This window comes from Dromiciops gliroides, chromosome 4, assembly GCF_019393635.1.
Source record: "Dromiciops gliroides isolate mDroGli1 chromosome 4, mDroGli1.pri, whole genome shotgun sequence".
NCBI lineage: Eukaryota > Metazoa > Chordata > Mammalia > Microbiotheria > Microbiotheriidae > Dromiciops > Dromiciops gliroides.
In genome coordinates, this window is record NC_057864.1 from 127,963,307 (window position 1) to 127,980,204 (window position 16,898).

At 38.8% G+C, this 16,898-nt stretch overlaps 1 protein-coding gene across 1 annotated transcript in view; it reads left to right on the forward strand.

The window, feature by feature from the left end:
• DNAH14 (dynein axonemal heavy chain 14) overlaps nt 1–16,898 on the forward strand; it is a 362,777-nt gene that overhangs the window by 279,483 nt on the left and 66,396 nt on the right. Inside the window, 7 exon segments of the mRNA XM_044003178.1 lie at nt 1,706–1,837; nt 8,404–8,499; nt 10,321–10,461; nt 12,318–12,533; nt 13,172–13,402; nt 13,784–13,905; nt 15,673–15,917. Coding sequence (XP_043859113.1) covers nt 1,706–1,837; nt 8,404–8,499; nt 10,321–10,461; nt 12,318–12,533; nt 13,172–13,402; nt 13,784–13,905; nt 15,673–15,917 — 1,183 coding nt within the window.

Here is a 16,898-nt window from a genome sequence, read left to right on the forward strand (position 1 = left end):
ATTGTTAGGGGTCCCTCTTAGCTGTTTGCCCTAATGGTGATTATAACAACAGCTAGCATTTATAAACCATTTTATAGTTTGCAATGTGCTTTACAAATATTATCTTACTTGATCTGCACAAAAACCCTGGAAGGTAGATGGGGGATGAAAGGAAGAGAATAAGCATTTATATAGACCCTAGAACAAGCCAGGCACTGTGCTAAGCGCCTTGTTTGGTTGCTTTAATGACATTAACTTCTCGCTTTGAAAAACAGGCCAAGAGTCTGAAGAAGCCTATTCCCAGTCTTATAGCTGCCTAAAGCAGGACAGTCATGCCTTATTCAACTAGAATGTCATCTTTACCCTTTGGGGGCTTAGTTGGAAGATGGGGCAAGCACTTGACTCCTCACTCTCACTCCCTGTATTCAATCAGTTGTCAACTAAGAAAGTACCATGTCGGGGCAGCTAGGTGGTTCAGTGGATAAAGCACTGGCCTTGGATTCAGGAGGACCTGAGTTCAAATCCGGCCTCGGGCACTTGACACTTACTAGCTGTGTGACCCTGGGCAAGTCACTTAACCCCCACTGCCCTGCAAAAAAAAAAAAGAAAGTACCATGTCTCACACAAGTGCCCCTTTTCTCTCTTCTGGCCCTGCTGCTGATGGGGGGCCCTCATCTCTTCATGCCTTGACTATTGCAATAGCTTCGAGTTGGACTGCACTGGGTGTTATTACTGGATGTAATAAGTCTCTCCCCTCTCCAGTCCATACTCCACTCAGTATTAAATTGGTCTTAAAATGCAACATTGACCATGTCACTCCCCTTTTCAGTAAACTCCAGTGGTTCCCTATTACTTCCAGGATCAATTATAAAATTCTATTTGTCTTTTAGAGCCCTTCGTGATCTACCTCCTTCCTATCCCTCCAGTCTTCTTACACCTTACTCTCCCCTCCCAAACATACACATACTCTTCAAACCCAGTGATACCGGCCTCCTTGCTGTTCCTTGCACACAATGCTTTTTGTCTCCTGTCTCCAGGCATTTTCACTGACTGTCCCCCGTGCCTGGAACTCTGTCCCTCCTCATCTCTATCTCCTAGATCCCCAACCTCCTTCAAGTCTCAACCAAAGCCCCACTTTCTGTGAGAAATCTTTCCTAGACCTTATTTTCAGTGCCTTCCCTCAGAGACCACCCCAGTTTTTCTCATCTATATCTTGTTTGTATATAGTGTTTGCATATTGTCTCCCCCATTACATTGTGAGCTCTTGAAAGCAGGGACTGCCTTTATTTGAATCCTCAGTGTTTAGCCCAGTGTCCAGAACATAGTAGGTGCTTAGTAAGTGCTAGTTGACCGACTGTCAACCAGGCCAGAGAATTACTATCGTACCAAAAGAGTAAGTTTTGATTTGGTTTGGGTTTTTCAAGGTTGCATGCCTGAGTTGTGTATTCATATGTTTTAAATTATCTCCTATGGAATAAAAACAAGGCAAATCTAACAAGTAACCATTAGAACATGCTTTAAGTCAAAGCTCTTGTTCTTCCTGGGATAGTTTCAGCAGAGCACCAGCATCTTTCTGGATGTGGGTGTTGCCCAGGGGCTCTACTCCAGGGGAGAGGAACAGAAGATTCCAGGGAATCCCTTTTTTCTATAACAAAAGCAGTTGTTAGGTGTGCGTCAGCTCCAGAACACTTTTCTCATATAACAGAGAGGTCTTTATTCCCTCTAGGCATTTGCAAGACTGAGAAGATATTTAAGTTTACCTGATTTCAACCCAACAAAGATTGCTCATGTGTCTGTTGCCTGTTGTTCCATGTGCCAGTGGGTGATAGCTTTAAATAACTACCATGAAGTACGGAAGGTATGTCTTCTTCACATCCTTAAAGGACAAGATGTATTGCGATTGATTCTCCAGTGTGAATGTGCCATAGGGATATCTGGTGTTATGGTGGACCTAAGCCCCACTCTCTTAGTTAAGGTTCCATTGAGGTAGATTTACTTTACCCTAACCCAGCAAGGATATGCAAGAAGGATACAGAAGCCCTTAGCTTCTCAGCATGTGATCACCCACTTTGCTCCACGTGGAAGCTTGGCTGGTCTGCAGGGCAGGATGTGGCTCTTCACATGGTCTTCAGGCATCTACTAAAGTGGTGGGGCCCTGACTCCAGATAAGTGGAACTTTTTAAGCCCATAGGTTACCCAGGGGTCAATTGGGTCCCCAGGACAGCTTTGTGGCCCTTTAAGAAAAACTAATCCCAGGGCAGCTAGACGGCACAGTGGTAGAGTACTGGCCCTGGATTCAGGAGTACCTGAGTTCAAATCCAGCCTCAGACACTTGACACTTACTAGCTGTGTGACCCTGGGCAAGTCCCTTAACCCTCATTGCCCTGAAAACAAAAACAAAAACAAAAACACCCTAATCCCTATATAAAAGAACAAATGGGGAGAACCATGGTCCTACTACACTTCAGGAAACCCATGACTTCATCTATATGGCTCCTCCATCTAACAGCTCTTTTCTAGGTCCTCCCTTTACTCCTCCAGGGAGGATCTACACTGTATTCCAGGACCTTCCTCTGTATATCTCATGAATAAAATTTTCTCTTTGTACATAATTTTTCTCTTCAAACAAATCCCATTTTTCTTCCTTGTAGGAATTTTAAGAATTTAATTCTTGAACATCTTGCATCCCTACTAGGCTGACTTCCCCTATTTGGTCCATGGAATCCTATTTATCCTTCCAGATCCTTTGAAATTTATTTTCCTAATATTTCAGGTACACATTAGGCTATATCTGGTTTTCCTCTCTATCGTAAATCCTAGAAGGATAGTAACTTCCCCCCAGGATTCCCATCATTTCTTTCTTTTTTTTTTTTTGGATGAGGCAATTGGGGTTAAGTGACTTGCCCAGGGTCACACAGCTAGTAATTGTTAAGTGTCTGAGGTCAGATTTGAACTCAGGTCCTCCTAAATCCAGAGCCAGTGCTCTATCCACTGTGCCACCTACCTGCCCCGATTCCCATCATTTCTATCCCAGTGACAAGTTTCTCCCTATTGGTCATGATCAGATTTAGACTAGAATTTGTTCTTGTTTGGTTCCTATACCTTTTGAAGGGTGAAATTGTCATTAAGAGAGGTCTAGAAGTTATTAGCTGATCTGCATCTAGCAAAGAGCTCTAGCACCTAGCTTCTTAAATTGTGGGTAGTGACCCTACATGGGGTCACATAACTAAATGTGGGGGTCCCAAAAAATGTGGGCAACAGCAAAAGGTTATGTCTACCTATTTTATATATCTCCATACTGGGGTCACATAAAAATTTCTCTGATGAAAAGGGGTCACAAGTAGAAAAAGTTTAAGAAGCCCTGCTCTATCAAATGTCTATATAACTGAAGTCCTCCATCAACACTATATCATCCAGATTTTTGTTCTTTTTCCCAAATTGCTCATCTAGTTCCTCTTCCTTTCCAAGTGTTTGGTGGTATACTCCAATGACAATAATCACTGTTTCTCCCTCCCTCCATTAACCTGCACCTTTCTTTTTATCTTTCCAATAGAAGGGAGGATGTGGGAGAAGGAAAAAATAAATGTTTGATAATTGGGGCGGGGGGATTGTTTTAAACAAAAAATAAAAACAATTCTTGGAAGTTCTAAAAATGAGTTAATTAACTATGTAGAATAATTGTATAGGAATTTAACACAGAAAAATATGTCTAGAATAATTACTTGCCTTCTGGCAAAATATAAAATTTTTCTTAATAGAAGGCAAAACAAGAATCACAATGTAAGGCCTATATCCTAAATTGTGATATTTGCTCCACTTAGGAATTTCCCATCATCTCCCCACACTTGTTTCAATGATATTCATGTTCCTATTTAACACTTACCCAGGACCAGATTTCACAACTCTATTATAGTTCCGTTGGTAGAGAATAAGCTTATTAATCTATTGATGTAGGAACTGACATGGTTCAGTAGTCTCAGCTGAAAAAGGATGAGTAGAATGAACCAACAGGGAGTTGTATCATCATCAAAAGCTTTCATCAAGCATCTCTTTTGGAAGGGCATAAGAAAAACAGGATGTAATTACAACATCTTGATTAATCACATTTGTTTTCAGATGAGAATATTTTAAGTTTTCAGCCTACTTTCACATTTCCTTTGTTTTGGGCCAATTATATCATTATGAAACTGTATTCAATCAATCAACCAGCATTTTTCTTAAGTACCTACTATGTGCCAGGTGCTGTGCTAGGTGTTAAAAATAAAAAGACAAAAATAGAACAGTTTGCCATCAATCACCTTACATCCTGTAGAGAGAGACAACAGGTGTACATAGATAAGTATGTACAAAATATATGCAATATGAATATAACAAGGAATGAGGAGAAATTAGAAGTTTAGAGGATGTGGAGGGAATCAGGAAAGATTTTACATAATAAAGGGGGTTTTGAAGGAAGTATTTCAGGAAAGGCAAACTGCTTACTAAAAGGCCCAGAAGAGAGAGGTTAAATGTAATAAGTGAGCAATAGCAAGGAAAACAGCCTCAAGTTTCTCCCCACTCCAATCCATCCTCCATTTAGGCACTAAAGTGATTTTCCTAAAATGCATATCTATACCTATCTCCCTACTCATTAAACTCCACTGGCTCCCTACTGCCTCTAGGATCAAATACAAAATTCTGTGTTTGGCATTCAAAGTCCTCCTTAACCCAGCCCCCTCCTACCTTCCCATTCTCATACCTTACCCTCTGATGTACACTTTTTGATCCAATGACACTGGCCTCCTAGCCAGTCCAGGAACTAGACTCTTCAGTACATTCAAAGGTATTCTCTCATTGTCTCCCATTCCTGGAGTACTCTCCTTCCTCTACTCTGACTACCTGGCTTCCTTGAAATGCCATCTAAAATCACACCTTCTATAGGAATCCTCCAACCCCTCTTAATTCCAATGCCTTCCCTCTATTAAATATTTCCTCTCCATCCTGCATGTAGGCATCCTGTATATAGCTTGCTTTGTATATATTTGTTTGCATATTGTCTCCTCCCATTAGATTGTAAGCTCCTTGAGGGATGGGACTGTCTTTTGCATCACTTTGTATCCCCAGCAATTAGCACGGTATCTGGTACATAGTAGGTGCTTAATAAACGTTGATTGATTGGACCATGGGGTGCATAAAAGAGAATAATGTCTAAAATGACAGGAAAGATAGATTGGAGACAGGTTGTAAAAGAGTATCAGTACCCAGCAAAAGAGGTTTTACTTAACTCTAGAAACAAGAGGGATTTCGTTGAGCAAGAGTGACAGAGCCAGGTGTGTACTTTAGCGGGGATCACTATGGCAGCTGGGTAGAAAATGGATTGGGGAGGAAGAGGTTTGAGGCAGGGGGAGCAATTAGGAGACTACTGTAACATAATCCAAGTCAGAGGGGCTGAGGACCTAAACTAGGAAGGCTGCTGTGTGAATAGAAAGAAGACAGATTGGCAACTGTGGAGATAGACTTGGCATCACTTGGTGGACAACTGGATATGAAGAGTGAGGAAGAAGGAGGGGATGAAGATTAGTCTGAATAGCAAACCCAGGTGAATAGAAGGATAGTGGATTCCTCAAGACATATTAGGAAGTTCAGAAAAGGGGTGGGTTTGGCAAAAGATTAATTCCATTTCAGACACAATGAGTCTAAGTTGCCCATGGGACATCTGGTTTCAAATGTCTGGTAGGCAGCTTAAGAGACAAACCAGGTCTAGTTAGAAGGATCTGGGTATTAGTGGCATAAAGAGAATTAAACCCATGGTAGGTGATAAGATCACCAAGTCACAACTGCACCATATCAAAGCAAATATTTTAGAAGATTCTTCTGCAATATGAAGTGGAACAGTTCACATGTTACAGCCACTTATGGGAATCATACCTTGCAGACTAGTGTCTATTGTTTGCTTCTTACTGAAAGTTAAACAATGACCAACATAACTGGAATGTTTATATTTCTATAGGTTTATAGTAGGTAGGATGGAAGCTATTCTTTGGTTTTTGTTGGGGGGAGGGGGAGGGTGATGTACTACTTGATTCTGTCCTTTGTGAAGAGTAACAGCAATATCTCAACAGAAAGGAATCAAAGATTGAGTATTAATTTGAATAAGTTGCATTTGATTGAGGTAAGGCTTTAAAAAAACAGATACAGTTTTATCTCCATGCAGATTGGTGAAGATGGAAAGGTAATTACTGAAAGGGCTACAGGAAGAAAGGCATGCTGATTCACAATTGATTTCAGCTGTGAAGTAGTGTGATAATTGTGCATTTCATTTTAGAATTATACCCCCCAAAAAGATGATTAAATGTCAATGCTCTTTAACCCAGCACCTCATCTGCAGAGTATATGCCCCAGAGAGGCCAGATATAGAATCAAGAGTCCAATATGTACAAAAATATCAATCACTCATTGTGATAGTAAATAATGGGAAACAAAGGGGGGCTGCCCATCTATTGGGGAATGGCTAAAAAAAATTATGGTATATTAACAATCAAATATTTTTGTCAAGCAAGAAATGACAATTGTCAAGAATTCATAGAACTGAGGGAAGATTTATATGAACTGATGTGGCATGAAATAAACAAAACCAAGAGATTAATTTATACAGTCATTACAACAGTGTAAATTGAAAAATCGCTAAAAAAGAAGTTGATCTCTGCATAATGGAAACATGAATGAAGATCCCAGAGCAAGGATAATAAAACATGTTCTTCCTCATGGCAATGAGGTCAGAGACGGCCAGGACATAATATTCAACAACAACAAATAATCCAACAAAAAGGTCTTATCTGACAGTGTGTGTTGGAGTTTGTTGCCTAATCAGTTTTTGATTTGGGTTTAGGTTTTTTGTTTCGTTTTTGTCACAAGAAAGGGTTCATTCTGGATGGGAAAATTACTGTGATGCAAAAACAAAAAAGATATCAATAAAACATTTTAAAAAGTAAATACAGGGGGCAGCTAGGTGGCGCAGTGGATAGAGCACTGGCCCTGAATTCAGGAGTACCTGAGTTCAAATCCAGCCTCAGACACTTGACACTTACTAGCTGTGTGACCCTGGGCAAGTCACTTAACCCCCATTGCCCCACAAAAACAAAAAAACAAGCAAACAAAAAAGTAAATACAGGGGCAGCTAGGTGGTGCAGTGGATAGAGCACCGGCCCTGGATTCAGGAGGACCTGAGTTCAAATCAGGTCTCATATATTTGACACTTACTAGCTGTGTGACCTCGGGCAAGTCACTTAACCCCAATTGCCTCACTAAAAAAAAAATTTTTTTTAATTTTTTTAAAAACGTAAATACAGGAAAAGCTATTATTTCTTCTCCCATGTTAAATAAATTCCTTCTTAGGAGCAAATTTCTAGGCTGCTTTCTTCTTCAATTAGAAAAATATGGGCAAAAAGTTCAGTGTGATAATATTTCCTGTTGTTGAGGATTGCATAGCCAGTTAGCCTTTGGCATAACTATATATTATTTCTGCCAACATGAAAGTGTAAAAATAGCAGATCACCACTGAATTAACATAAACCTCAGCCAAGAAAAGCTAGACCACCTGTGCATTTATACCATGACTAGATGATGCAAAGCCAGACAAAGGATGCTCCTGAGTCTAAAGTAACCTGTGATTCCAAGATGTCCAGGTGGAAGCTGAATGATGGCAAATTTAATGTTACTGTTTTGAAAGAGAGTATTGTCTGCATTATTACAACGAGATTAGAAGAGAATCAAATTCTCACTGAGTCAAATACACTGGAACCTCACCATTACCACTACTTGTTAATTCTCAAGAGAGTAGAATTTTCCTGAAGACTGATCCATTTTGAACTCCCTTGTCAAAGGGTATTTTTTTTCCTTCATAATATAGTCATTTCATTTACAAGGTAGTTCCCCCTCATTAGCCCTCTATAAGACATATTGGGAGTAGCTAGGTGGCACAGTGGATAGAGCGTGAGGTCTGAAGTCAGGAATACTCATCTTATGGAGTTCAAATCTAGCCTCAAGCACTTAGTGGCTATGTGACCCTGGACAAATCATTTCATTCTGATTGCCTCTGTTTCCTCATCTGTAAAATGAACTAGAAAAGGAAATGGCAAACCACTCCAGTATCTTTGCCAAGAAAACCCCAAATGGGGTCACGAAAAGTTGGACACAACAGAAACAACTGAATAACAACAATAAAGACATATTGGATCATATGATTAGAACATCATTAATGTATTTGTTTACCAGTAGTTAATTGGAAAATGTATCAATCAACTCTGCTATCATTATTCTAAGCAGTTTCATTTTAAGGGCTGGCAGATGTGACATTATTTTAAATATGGATGGAGTTTTGGGCATGAAAATAATACTTAATCATTATTCCTTAATCATGTTCAAAATTGCAACTTTTTTATGTAGATGTTGCAACCAAAACAACGCCAAGTAGCTGAAGCTCAAAAAGTACTCCAGCTTGGTCGAGAAAAGCTGGCAGAAAAACAAAAGGGTTTGGAATTGGTAAGAATCTTATTTGCTTATTTTGTTATTTTGTCCTTAACTTCAAATAACTTTACCATCTGGGCAAAAAATATCAGGAATGGGGCAGCTAGGTGGCACAGTGGATAAAGCGCCAGCCCTGGATTCAGGAGTACCTGAGTTCAAACCCAGCTTCAGACACTAGACAGTTACTTACTAGCTGTGTGACCCTGGGCAAGTCACTTAATCCTCATTGCCCTGCAAATATATATATATATCAGGAAGAAAAATTAAGTATTTTTAACTTTACCATTTCATCACACATTCCTAACAAGAATCACAGTGCTGTCATATCATATCATATTAATATCATATAATCATAATTTGGAACAGTTCTAGAAATCATTTAGTATTTACAATCTGGTATAGGAGAGAAGGTATATATGCAAATAAATATTAGTTTATCATGGGCTCAATATCACAGGACTTTTTCCTCTTATTATATATAAATGAATTATTTTGAGACATTTATTCTCTTTAACATGAATAATGAGAAGCAACATAGGGAAGTGCAGTGGCCTCTAAATTGGGAACACTACACAACCAACCAATCTACTGGTAGAAAGATGGGTCCCCACATTGATGTAGGAGGCAAAAAGGGGTTAATAGAAAAACCTAAGATCCAAGTTTTAATTCAGATATGAGCTCCAAAAGGGAGTTAGATCCCAGTTAGTGGATAACTTACAAGTCAAAATGCTAGGTTCTCGTACCCACAGTGATCAGTATCCATAATGGACCAAAACGGGTCAGGTCAAAATAACAGTAAAGGAAATGACAAGGCTATAGAAATTCTAAAGAAAAATGATTATATTTTGTAGGTCTTTCCAGGTTTTTCTGATAGTATCCTGTTCATTATAACCTGTATATACCTTAAGCTTGACAGTGGGATATTAAAATGATTATATTTTGAAACTAGCCATGGGAATCAGAAAGAGACATGAGCAGAAAAAGCCAAATTTGTCCCCAGATTCACCTTATGACATGTAAACCCCCAAAACACACCTCCACTGAAAAAGGTACCCACCTCAGGGGTTGGCTTAGGACCCCAGAAACTCCAAATTAGGATAAGCCCTCCCTTGTAACACCCCTAGGTGAAGAATATTATAATGAGTAGGATAGGCCCTCCCTTGTACTTCCCCAAGGTGGAGATTATTATAATGAGGCTGATAATCAATTTATCCATACTATAAATATAACTGTCTTTTCTTTCACTATTCAAGAGATACCTTTCCAATATTCTGGTTCTCTTCCCGTGGTTACCTACAGTATTGCAATAAAACTTGGGAAACTGAATCACTGAGTCTTGTCATTCTTTTGGGATGACTCACAATCAATTTGACCCCAAATTCCATCCCACATCAACATGACCCTAGGATAGCTAGACAAAGGGGTTGTCTCCAGCCAAATCCCCTGACCCTGTTTATCTATTATCTTCCAACACAATAAGAAAAATTAATCACTACAATGTGAATCCTACTATGGTCTCAGAACCCGTCTTTCCATAAGGAACACCATTATTTAAAGTGGAATGGATTATGAGGCAGCCTTATAAAGCAGAAAAATCTTTAGATTTTAAATCAGTGAATCGGTGGACAAGGTTTTACATCATGGCTATGTGCCTACTTACTACCTATGTGTGAATGTGGATAAATCAGTTCTCTCAATTGATAACATCATAAGGTTACACTGAATTCCCTCACAGACCCCTTCCATCCCTCAGCTGGTAACCCCAACATATGAGTAAAAGTTGAGATGGTTAAGCTAAGTGAACAATTTTAATCTCTCATTTACATTGACTTTCAGATCGAAGAGCATTTGCATACTTTACAATTCGCCTACAATGACAGTGTTTCTGAAAAAGAATTCTTAGCTGACCGGAAACAACTGACAACAAAGCGCTTACATAGCGCCTGCATTTTACTAACAGCTCTAGAAGATGAGAGGGTATCACTATTCTTTTTTTTTTTCTTCAGAATTCACATGATCATAAAGTTTATTATTTTTATCATTGTTTGTTTAACTTATAAACAAATCCTTTCTCTGAAGAACTCCAGGGGTTACTTTCCTCTTCTGGGGGAAAACTGACCTCATCTGACTCTCCACATCTGATTTCCTATCATAATCACAAGTCAGTTCCAATAAGACTAGATTTAGAAGATTCGTGGTCTTTATAGCTATTCCTGATCAAACTACATATAAAAAAGATTCAGCAGAATTTTAAAAGAAGATTATCTATTTAATTAATGCTCTTAGTGCTTAGGACCATCCAGATCTGAGTAAGTGCAAAGTCGTAGTCCTGATTTGCTCTGTCCAAATGCAGGAATGGGCAAAACATAATGATAGAAGAAGGGGCATTCAGAAAATCACAGAATATCAGATTTAGAGGGGATTTCAGAAGGCATCAAATCTAATCTGGATCTGAGCAGGTTTCCCCTCTACCACATCCCTGATGACTAACTGGTCATCCAGCTTTTGCTTGAAGATTGCGTGTGTGTGTGTGTGTGTGTGTGTGTGTGTGTGTGTGTGTGTGTGTGTGTGTGTGTGTGTACATTTAAGGGACAACTAGGTGGCACAGAAATCAAGAAGACTAATCTTCCTGAGTTCAAATGTGGCCTCAGGTACTTACTAGCTATGTGTCTGTGTCTCTGTGTGTATATATCTAGGTAGTAGAGTGGATTGAGCTCCAGGCCTGAAGAGTTCAAATTCAGCCTCACACACTTACTAGCTGTGTGACTCTGGGCATTTTTCATGTCAAAGAAAACAGGCAAAATAAGAGCTGACTACTTCCGTCTTCTCTCCACTTTCCTTTGTCATTGTCCCATCCACTTCCAACAGTCTTGTTCCCTCTAATCTTATTCACAAAACAGCTGAAAAGGTCAATATCTGTTCATTCTGAACTTTCATGGTATCACTCTGATGCTGTTATTTGCAGAATCATCCCTCTCTTTGGTATCAATCCTCCTTTTCTTGCTTTTTCTTTCCGTGTGTGTGTGTGTGTGTGTGTGTGTGTGTGTGTGTGTGTGTGTGTGTGTGTGTGTGTAAATATTTGGAATGGCCAGTGAGTTTCCTGTATATACACCTAGATCTTTTTAGACATGTATGGCATTACTTGGAAATTGTATCTGCTTTCCATAAAATCTATTGTCTACATCAAACTGTCTACTTTTTCTCTCCTTTTCTAACATGAATTTTAAAATGAAGTTTTATTTCCCTATAAGATTCCCATTATTTTTACATTGGGTGTAGAATAGCAGGTCATTTTATCATAAAATAATAATAATAATAATAGGGTAACATACTTGGGAGGCTGGAAATGACTGCCCTAGAGAGTTAGGTATGTCTTGGCAATACAGAAATCATAGAATTTTAGAGATGGAAATGAGTTTAAAGATTATCTAAACAAACCCTCCTCTTTCAGATGAGTAAAATAAGACATGGATAAGTAAAATGACCAGTTAGCAACAGAACCAAAACAAGAACTTTACCTTTTACTTTTCCAGCATGTTAGCATAATGGAAATGATAGATATAATTTATTTTTTTATAACAAACATTATTATTTTAAATTTTGAGTTCCAAATTCTATCCTTCCCTCCTTCCCCTTCCCCCCAACCTAAGGCAGTAAGGAATCAGATATACATTATACATGTGCAATTATGTAAAATATTACCATATTAGTCATTTTGTATGATAGATACAATTTAAAGATAACTTTTTCATTTTAAAAAAATGTACAATAGTATCTTTTTTTTAATTATGAACTGTTATTAATTTTTTTTTAACTTTTCTTTGGGCATTAAGAGTCGATGGGAAGAAACAGTGAACTTACTAGACCATCGGTTAGAAGGAATTGTGGGTGATATACTTATTTCAGCAGCATGCATCGTCTACAGTGGAGTGTTCCCAACTGAGTACCGCCAGTTAATTGTGAATCAATGGGAAAAGCTCTGTGATGAAAATAACATTTCTAAATCTGCCAACTTTTCTTTAATTGAAGTCATGGGAAACCAGCATGAGGTATTTGTGTTTTACAGATGAATGGGTGATACAACCTTTTTGGTGTATTTTCTAGAAATATGATATTACAGGGTTCTAGGTCTTCCAGAAGTCAAATTGGGGACATTTTGGTTGAAATTTGGGATATAATGTCACAATCACAACTTCTCTCCAGACTTTGTCTCTTATTTGCACCATTTTCTTTCTACCATCCTCCAACCACTCTCATCTAGTGATCCAAGAGCCATTTGTTTTCTACTTTCTAGGTACCCTCTCAGTTTTGTCTGAGCATTGATAAAATTTTCAGATTTCATTCACTTTCAGGCACTATTTTTAAACACAGAGTTAAATACATGCCTCGTACTCAGCAGTTCAATCAGTAAATCTAAATTCATTATCTGTCATGTGACCCTAGCAATGTGGGATTATTATGTGTTCTTGTTTTGGAATAATTCCAAACATATTTAACAGGCTACTGGCTAATCACCCAGTCAAAATGTTCAAAACCACGAACTCAAATCCCTATGGCAGGTACCAATTGCTATTAATTTTCTAGAATTAAAAGATAAACTCTCATTTCATAGAAATCTGGTGCTAAAATTCTAAAAATTATGAAAAAGGCTTGTAATGTATTGAAAATACTAATATTTTCATTCTAGATGCGCCAGTGGCATAATCAAGGTTTGCCCCTTGGTCAGTATTCAATAGAAAATGCCATCTTGGTTAAGAGTGGACTGCTGTGGCCTCTGCTAATTGATCCGCATAAACAAGCCTACAATTGGCTGCGTCAGATGGAAGGTGGCAGACTGCAGGAACTTATTATTGGTGACACTAATTATATTAAAGTCATTGAAAATGCTATGAAAACTGGAGGATGTATTCTCTTAAAGGTATTTAGACAACAATGCTTTAGCCAATACTGTTAACAGAGATCTCATGGGTACTGCTTATGTACTGGGAGGCTATTAAATAAGATGGGAGGTGTAACTTTGACAGGGAGGAAAATACACATTAGAAAGTTTAACCCAGTGAGTTTAACCCAGTTTGTTGCATTTGAAATGTTAATTTCCTCAGAACTGCCTATAAAGTGAAGCTCTTTGGTCTCAGCCCATTCCAGTTGCCTTTCGTGAGCCAAACTTATCAAAACAGATTTTTAATATGACAAGCTAGGGAAGTTAAATAAATAAATAAATGAAAACATAATGTTCTTTTGACATATTTGTTCCTTGTGATATCAGTTTTGCAAGTTACCTCTGCTGGGGTTTTTCCAGAATCTTCCTGAAACATTAGATCCAAGCTTAAAAAGCATCTTAAAGAAGGACATCTACCAGAAAAGAGGGCAGCCTTTTATCAAGATTGATGAAAACGAGATTGAATACAATCACAACTTTAGGTACTGTGCTTCATAGTTCACTTAAATAAGAAAAAAGTTCAGTGATTCAACACATGCCCATATGTTTCAGCTTGATACAAAAGCTTCCACTTCTAGGGAAATCAGAGTTTTCATTTTGAATGCTTTTTATTTTCATTACTAGTCAGCCAGTGTTGAGACCAGCATCCTATACCCTAAGAACAAGATACCTTTAAATAGAGCAATCTAGCTTTAAAGCAATCATTTTTAAAAATCAGTTGTTTTAAATATATAAAAAGTCTACCTCATATTCTTGTCATTCCAATCTCCTAACATCTAGCTATCATAACAATTATCATTTAAATTGCTCTTTAAGGTTTGTAAAGTGCTTTCCTCACAATAACCCCAGGAGGGAGGAAGTATCACTATTGTGATCCCTATTTCTCTGATAAGGAAACTGAGAGACTAAATGGCTTGCCAATGATCAGCCATAGAGCAAGTCAGTATCTAGAGGCAGCATTTGAACTCAAATCTTTTAAATCCAATTCCTTTGAAGCAGCTTGGTGGCCCGGTGGATAAAGCACCAGTCCTGGATTCAGGAGGACCTGAGTTCAAATCTGGCCTCAGACACTTGACATGTACTAGCTGTGTGACCCTGGGCAAGTCACTTAACCCTCATTGCCCAGGCAAAATACAAGCAAACAAATCCAATTCCTTCATTAGTTCCATCAAATCACACTGCCTCTCATCTGTGATCTCACTGATGACTATTTTTCAATAAAATTGACAAGAAAGAAATTGTTTTGTTCGGTTGAATATTTAATTTAGTAATGGTCCATCAAAATGTTTTTGACATGTCTTTTATTATGTCAAGACTAATGACATTGTCTATACAAATAATGAAAAAATCTCAAGCTATCTTTACTCTGGGACAACTAGGTGGCTCAGTGGAGAGAGTGCCCGGCCTGGAGTCAGGAAGCTCAAATCTGTCCTCATACATGTACTAGCACTTAACCCTGTTTGTCTCAGTTTCTTCATCTGCAAAATGAGCTAGAGAAAGGAATGGCAAACCACTCCAGTACTTTTGCCAAGAAGCCCCAAGGGTCACAAAGATTCAGATGCAACTGAAAAACAACGAAACAACAAGCTTAAATATTGTGAAATTCCCACATTTCCTTGTGACTATTTTACTTCATAATAAATGTATAGATATCTTTAACATCATGATTCAAAGTCAGGCCAAGAGTGTGGTGATTCCCCATGGCCTACTGTTATGTCATCTCATGGCCAAGTTATAAATTGCTTTGCATTAATGAAAAAAGGAACAGGAAGGCTGGTCCAACAAGTTGGACATCAATCATCTCAGGGGGTTGAGGAGCACAAAAGTTCATTTTGTTCAAGGGGCTAGAAGATGCTAATTATAGAGAAATGCCATCCAGCCACACATGTATAAGTTATGGGTAGCCAAAAATTCCATTGAGTAAATTTTTAAAGTATGTTAAGGCCAAATCCAGCATCTATACAATGTATGGCTACCTGTATACCCATACTCTAACACACACACACACACACACACACACACACACACACACCAGATGCAGAGTTTTGAGTTCCACAATCAGCCTAAAATAGCAGATACATTCCATCGTTCCTTTATTTATTCATTCAAATATTTTCTGTTGTGAAATTATTCTATCTACAAAAAATAATACCGAAAGCTAATCCTGAATTTTTTTCTAGTTAAGATAGTTGCATTAGGGCTTCTCTCTATATTCGGCATACAACTGAAATGCCCTTTATATATTCCAGGTTATACGTAACGACAGAACTAGGCAACCCACATTTTCTTCCATCCGTTTATAATTACGTTACCATGATCAACTTCACGGTGACGTTCCAAGGTCTGCAGGACCAGCTCTTGTCTACTGTGGTGATTCATGAAGTCCCTCATTTAGAGGAGCAACGCTACCAGTTGTTAGAGAACATTTCTGCTGACCTTTTAACCCTCCGGGAACTAGAGGAAAAATCTTTGAGTTTATTGCAGAAAACACAAGGTAAGGCCAGCCATTTTCTGGGATAAAGAGGACCTTGAACATTTAGAGACAGCAAGAGGACCTGAGTTCAAATCCACCCTCAGACACTTAACACTTACTAGCTGTGTGACCCTGGGCAAGTCACTTAACCCCAATTGCCTCACTAAAAAAAAAAAAGCATTTATTAAGCACCTACTTAGTATTCAGCACTGTGCTAAATGCTGGGAATAGAAATATATAGTCTCCACATTCAGGGATATTACTTTCCAATAGGGGAAGACAACACATAAAAGGCAACTTCAAATCTGAAGGACAAAGAAGTCTGGAGAGTTGGGAGCAGAACTGAAAGAGAAATGGAGAAGTGGATGTGGCTGGCCTGGGCACTTTCCTTAAAATAGAGGTTCTGGGAAGAAGTGACCAATCAGAGGAAAAGGGAACAGAGGCAGAGTATACTTTCAGAATGGGAAGGCCACTGTGCCATGGTGGAGAAAGAAGACTGGAGGGTTAGGAGCTGAAGCCTGATAGGAATGAAAGAGTCAGAGCTAGCCCTTAGGGGTTAGGTGTCTGCTGGAGACTATCATGTCCTGGATGACACAATAGCAGGGGGTAAGGAGATATACTTCCTGCCTACCCACCCTATATACCTCCTGTCGAAGGTGGAGTCTGATCCCCTTCTCTCTCCCTAATGAGCTTTCTGTCCTAAGGATGAATGAGGAAAGTCTGAGATCAATTTGAGTTCAGCTAAGGGGTCATTTGCAATTTTCTCCCCAATGGCCTCGGTAGCCACCAAACACTCTTTCCATAATAAAGTCAGACCTATCCTTCCCCGGACTCTGTTGGCTTGGCATTCCTGTGACCTTCTGGGAAATGCCCCCTGTCCTGTGAATATACAGTGAATCCTACTGAGCCATCACTTCAAAATCTCATGCTGTTTGCTCCTATATTCTTTGAGATAAATGCTAGACAACAACAAGGCTAGCCACTCCAAAATTATGTAACCCA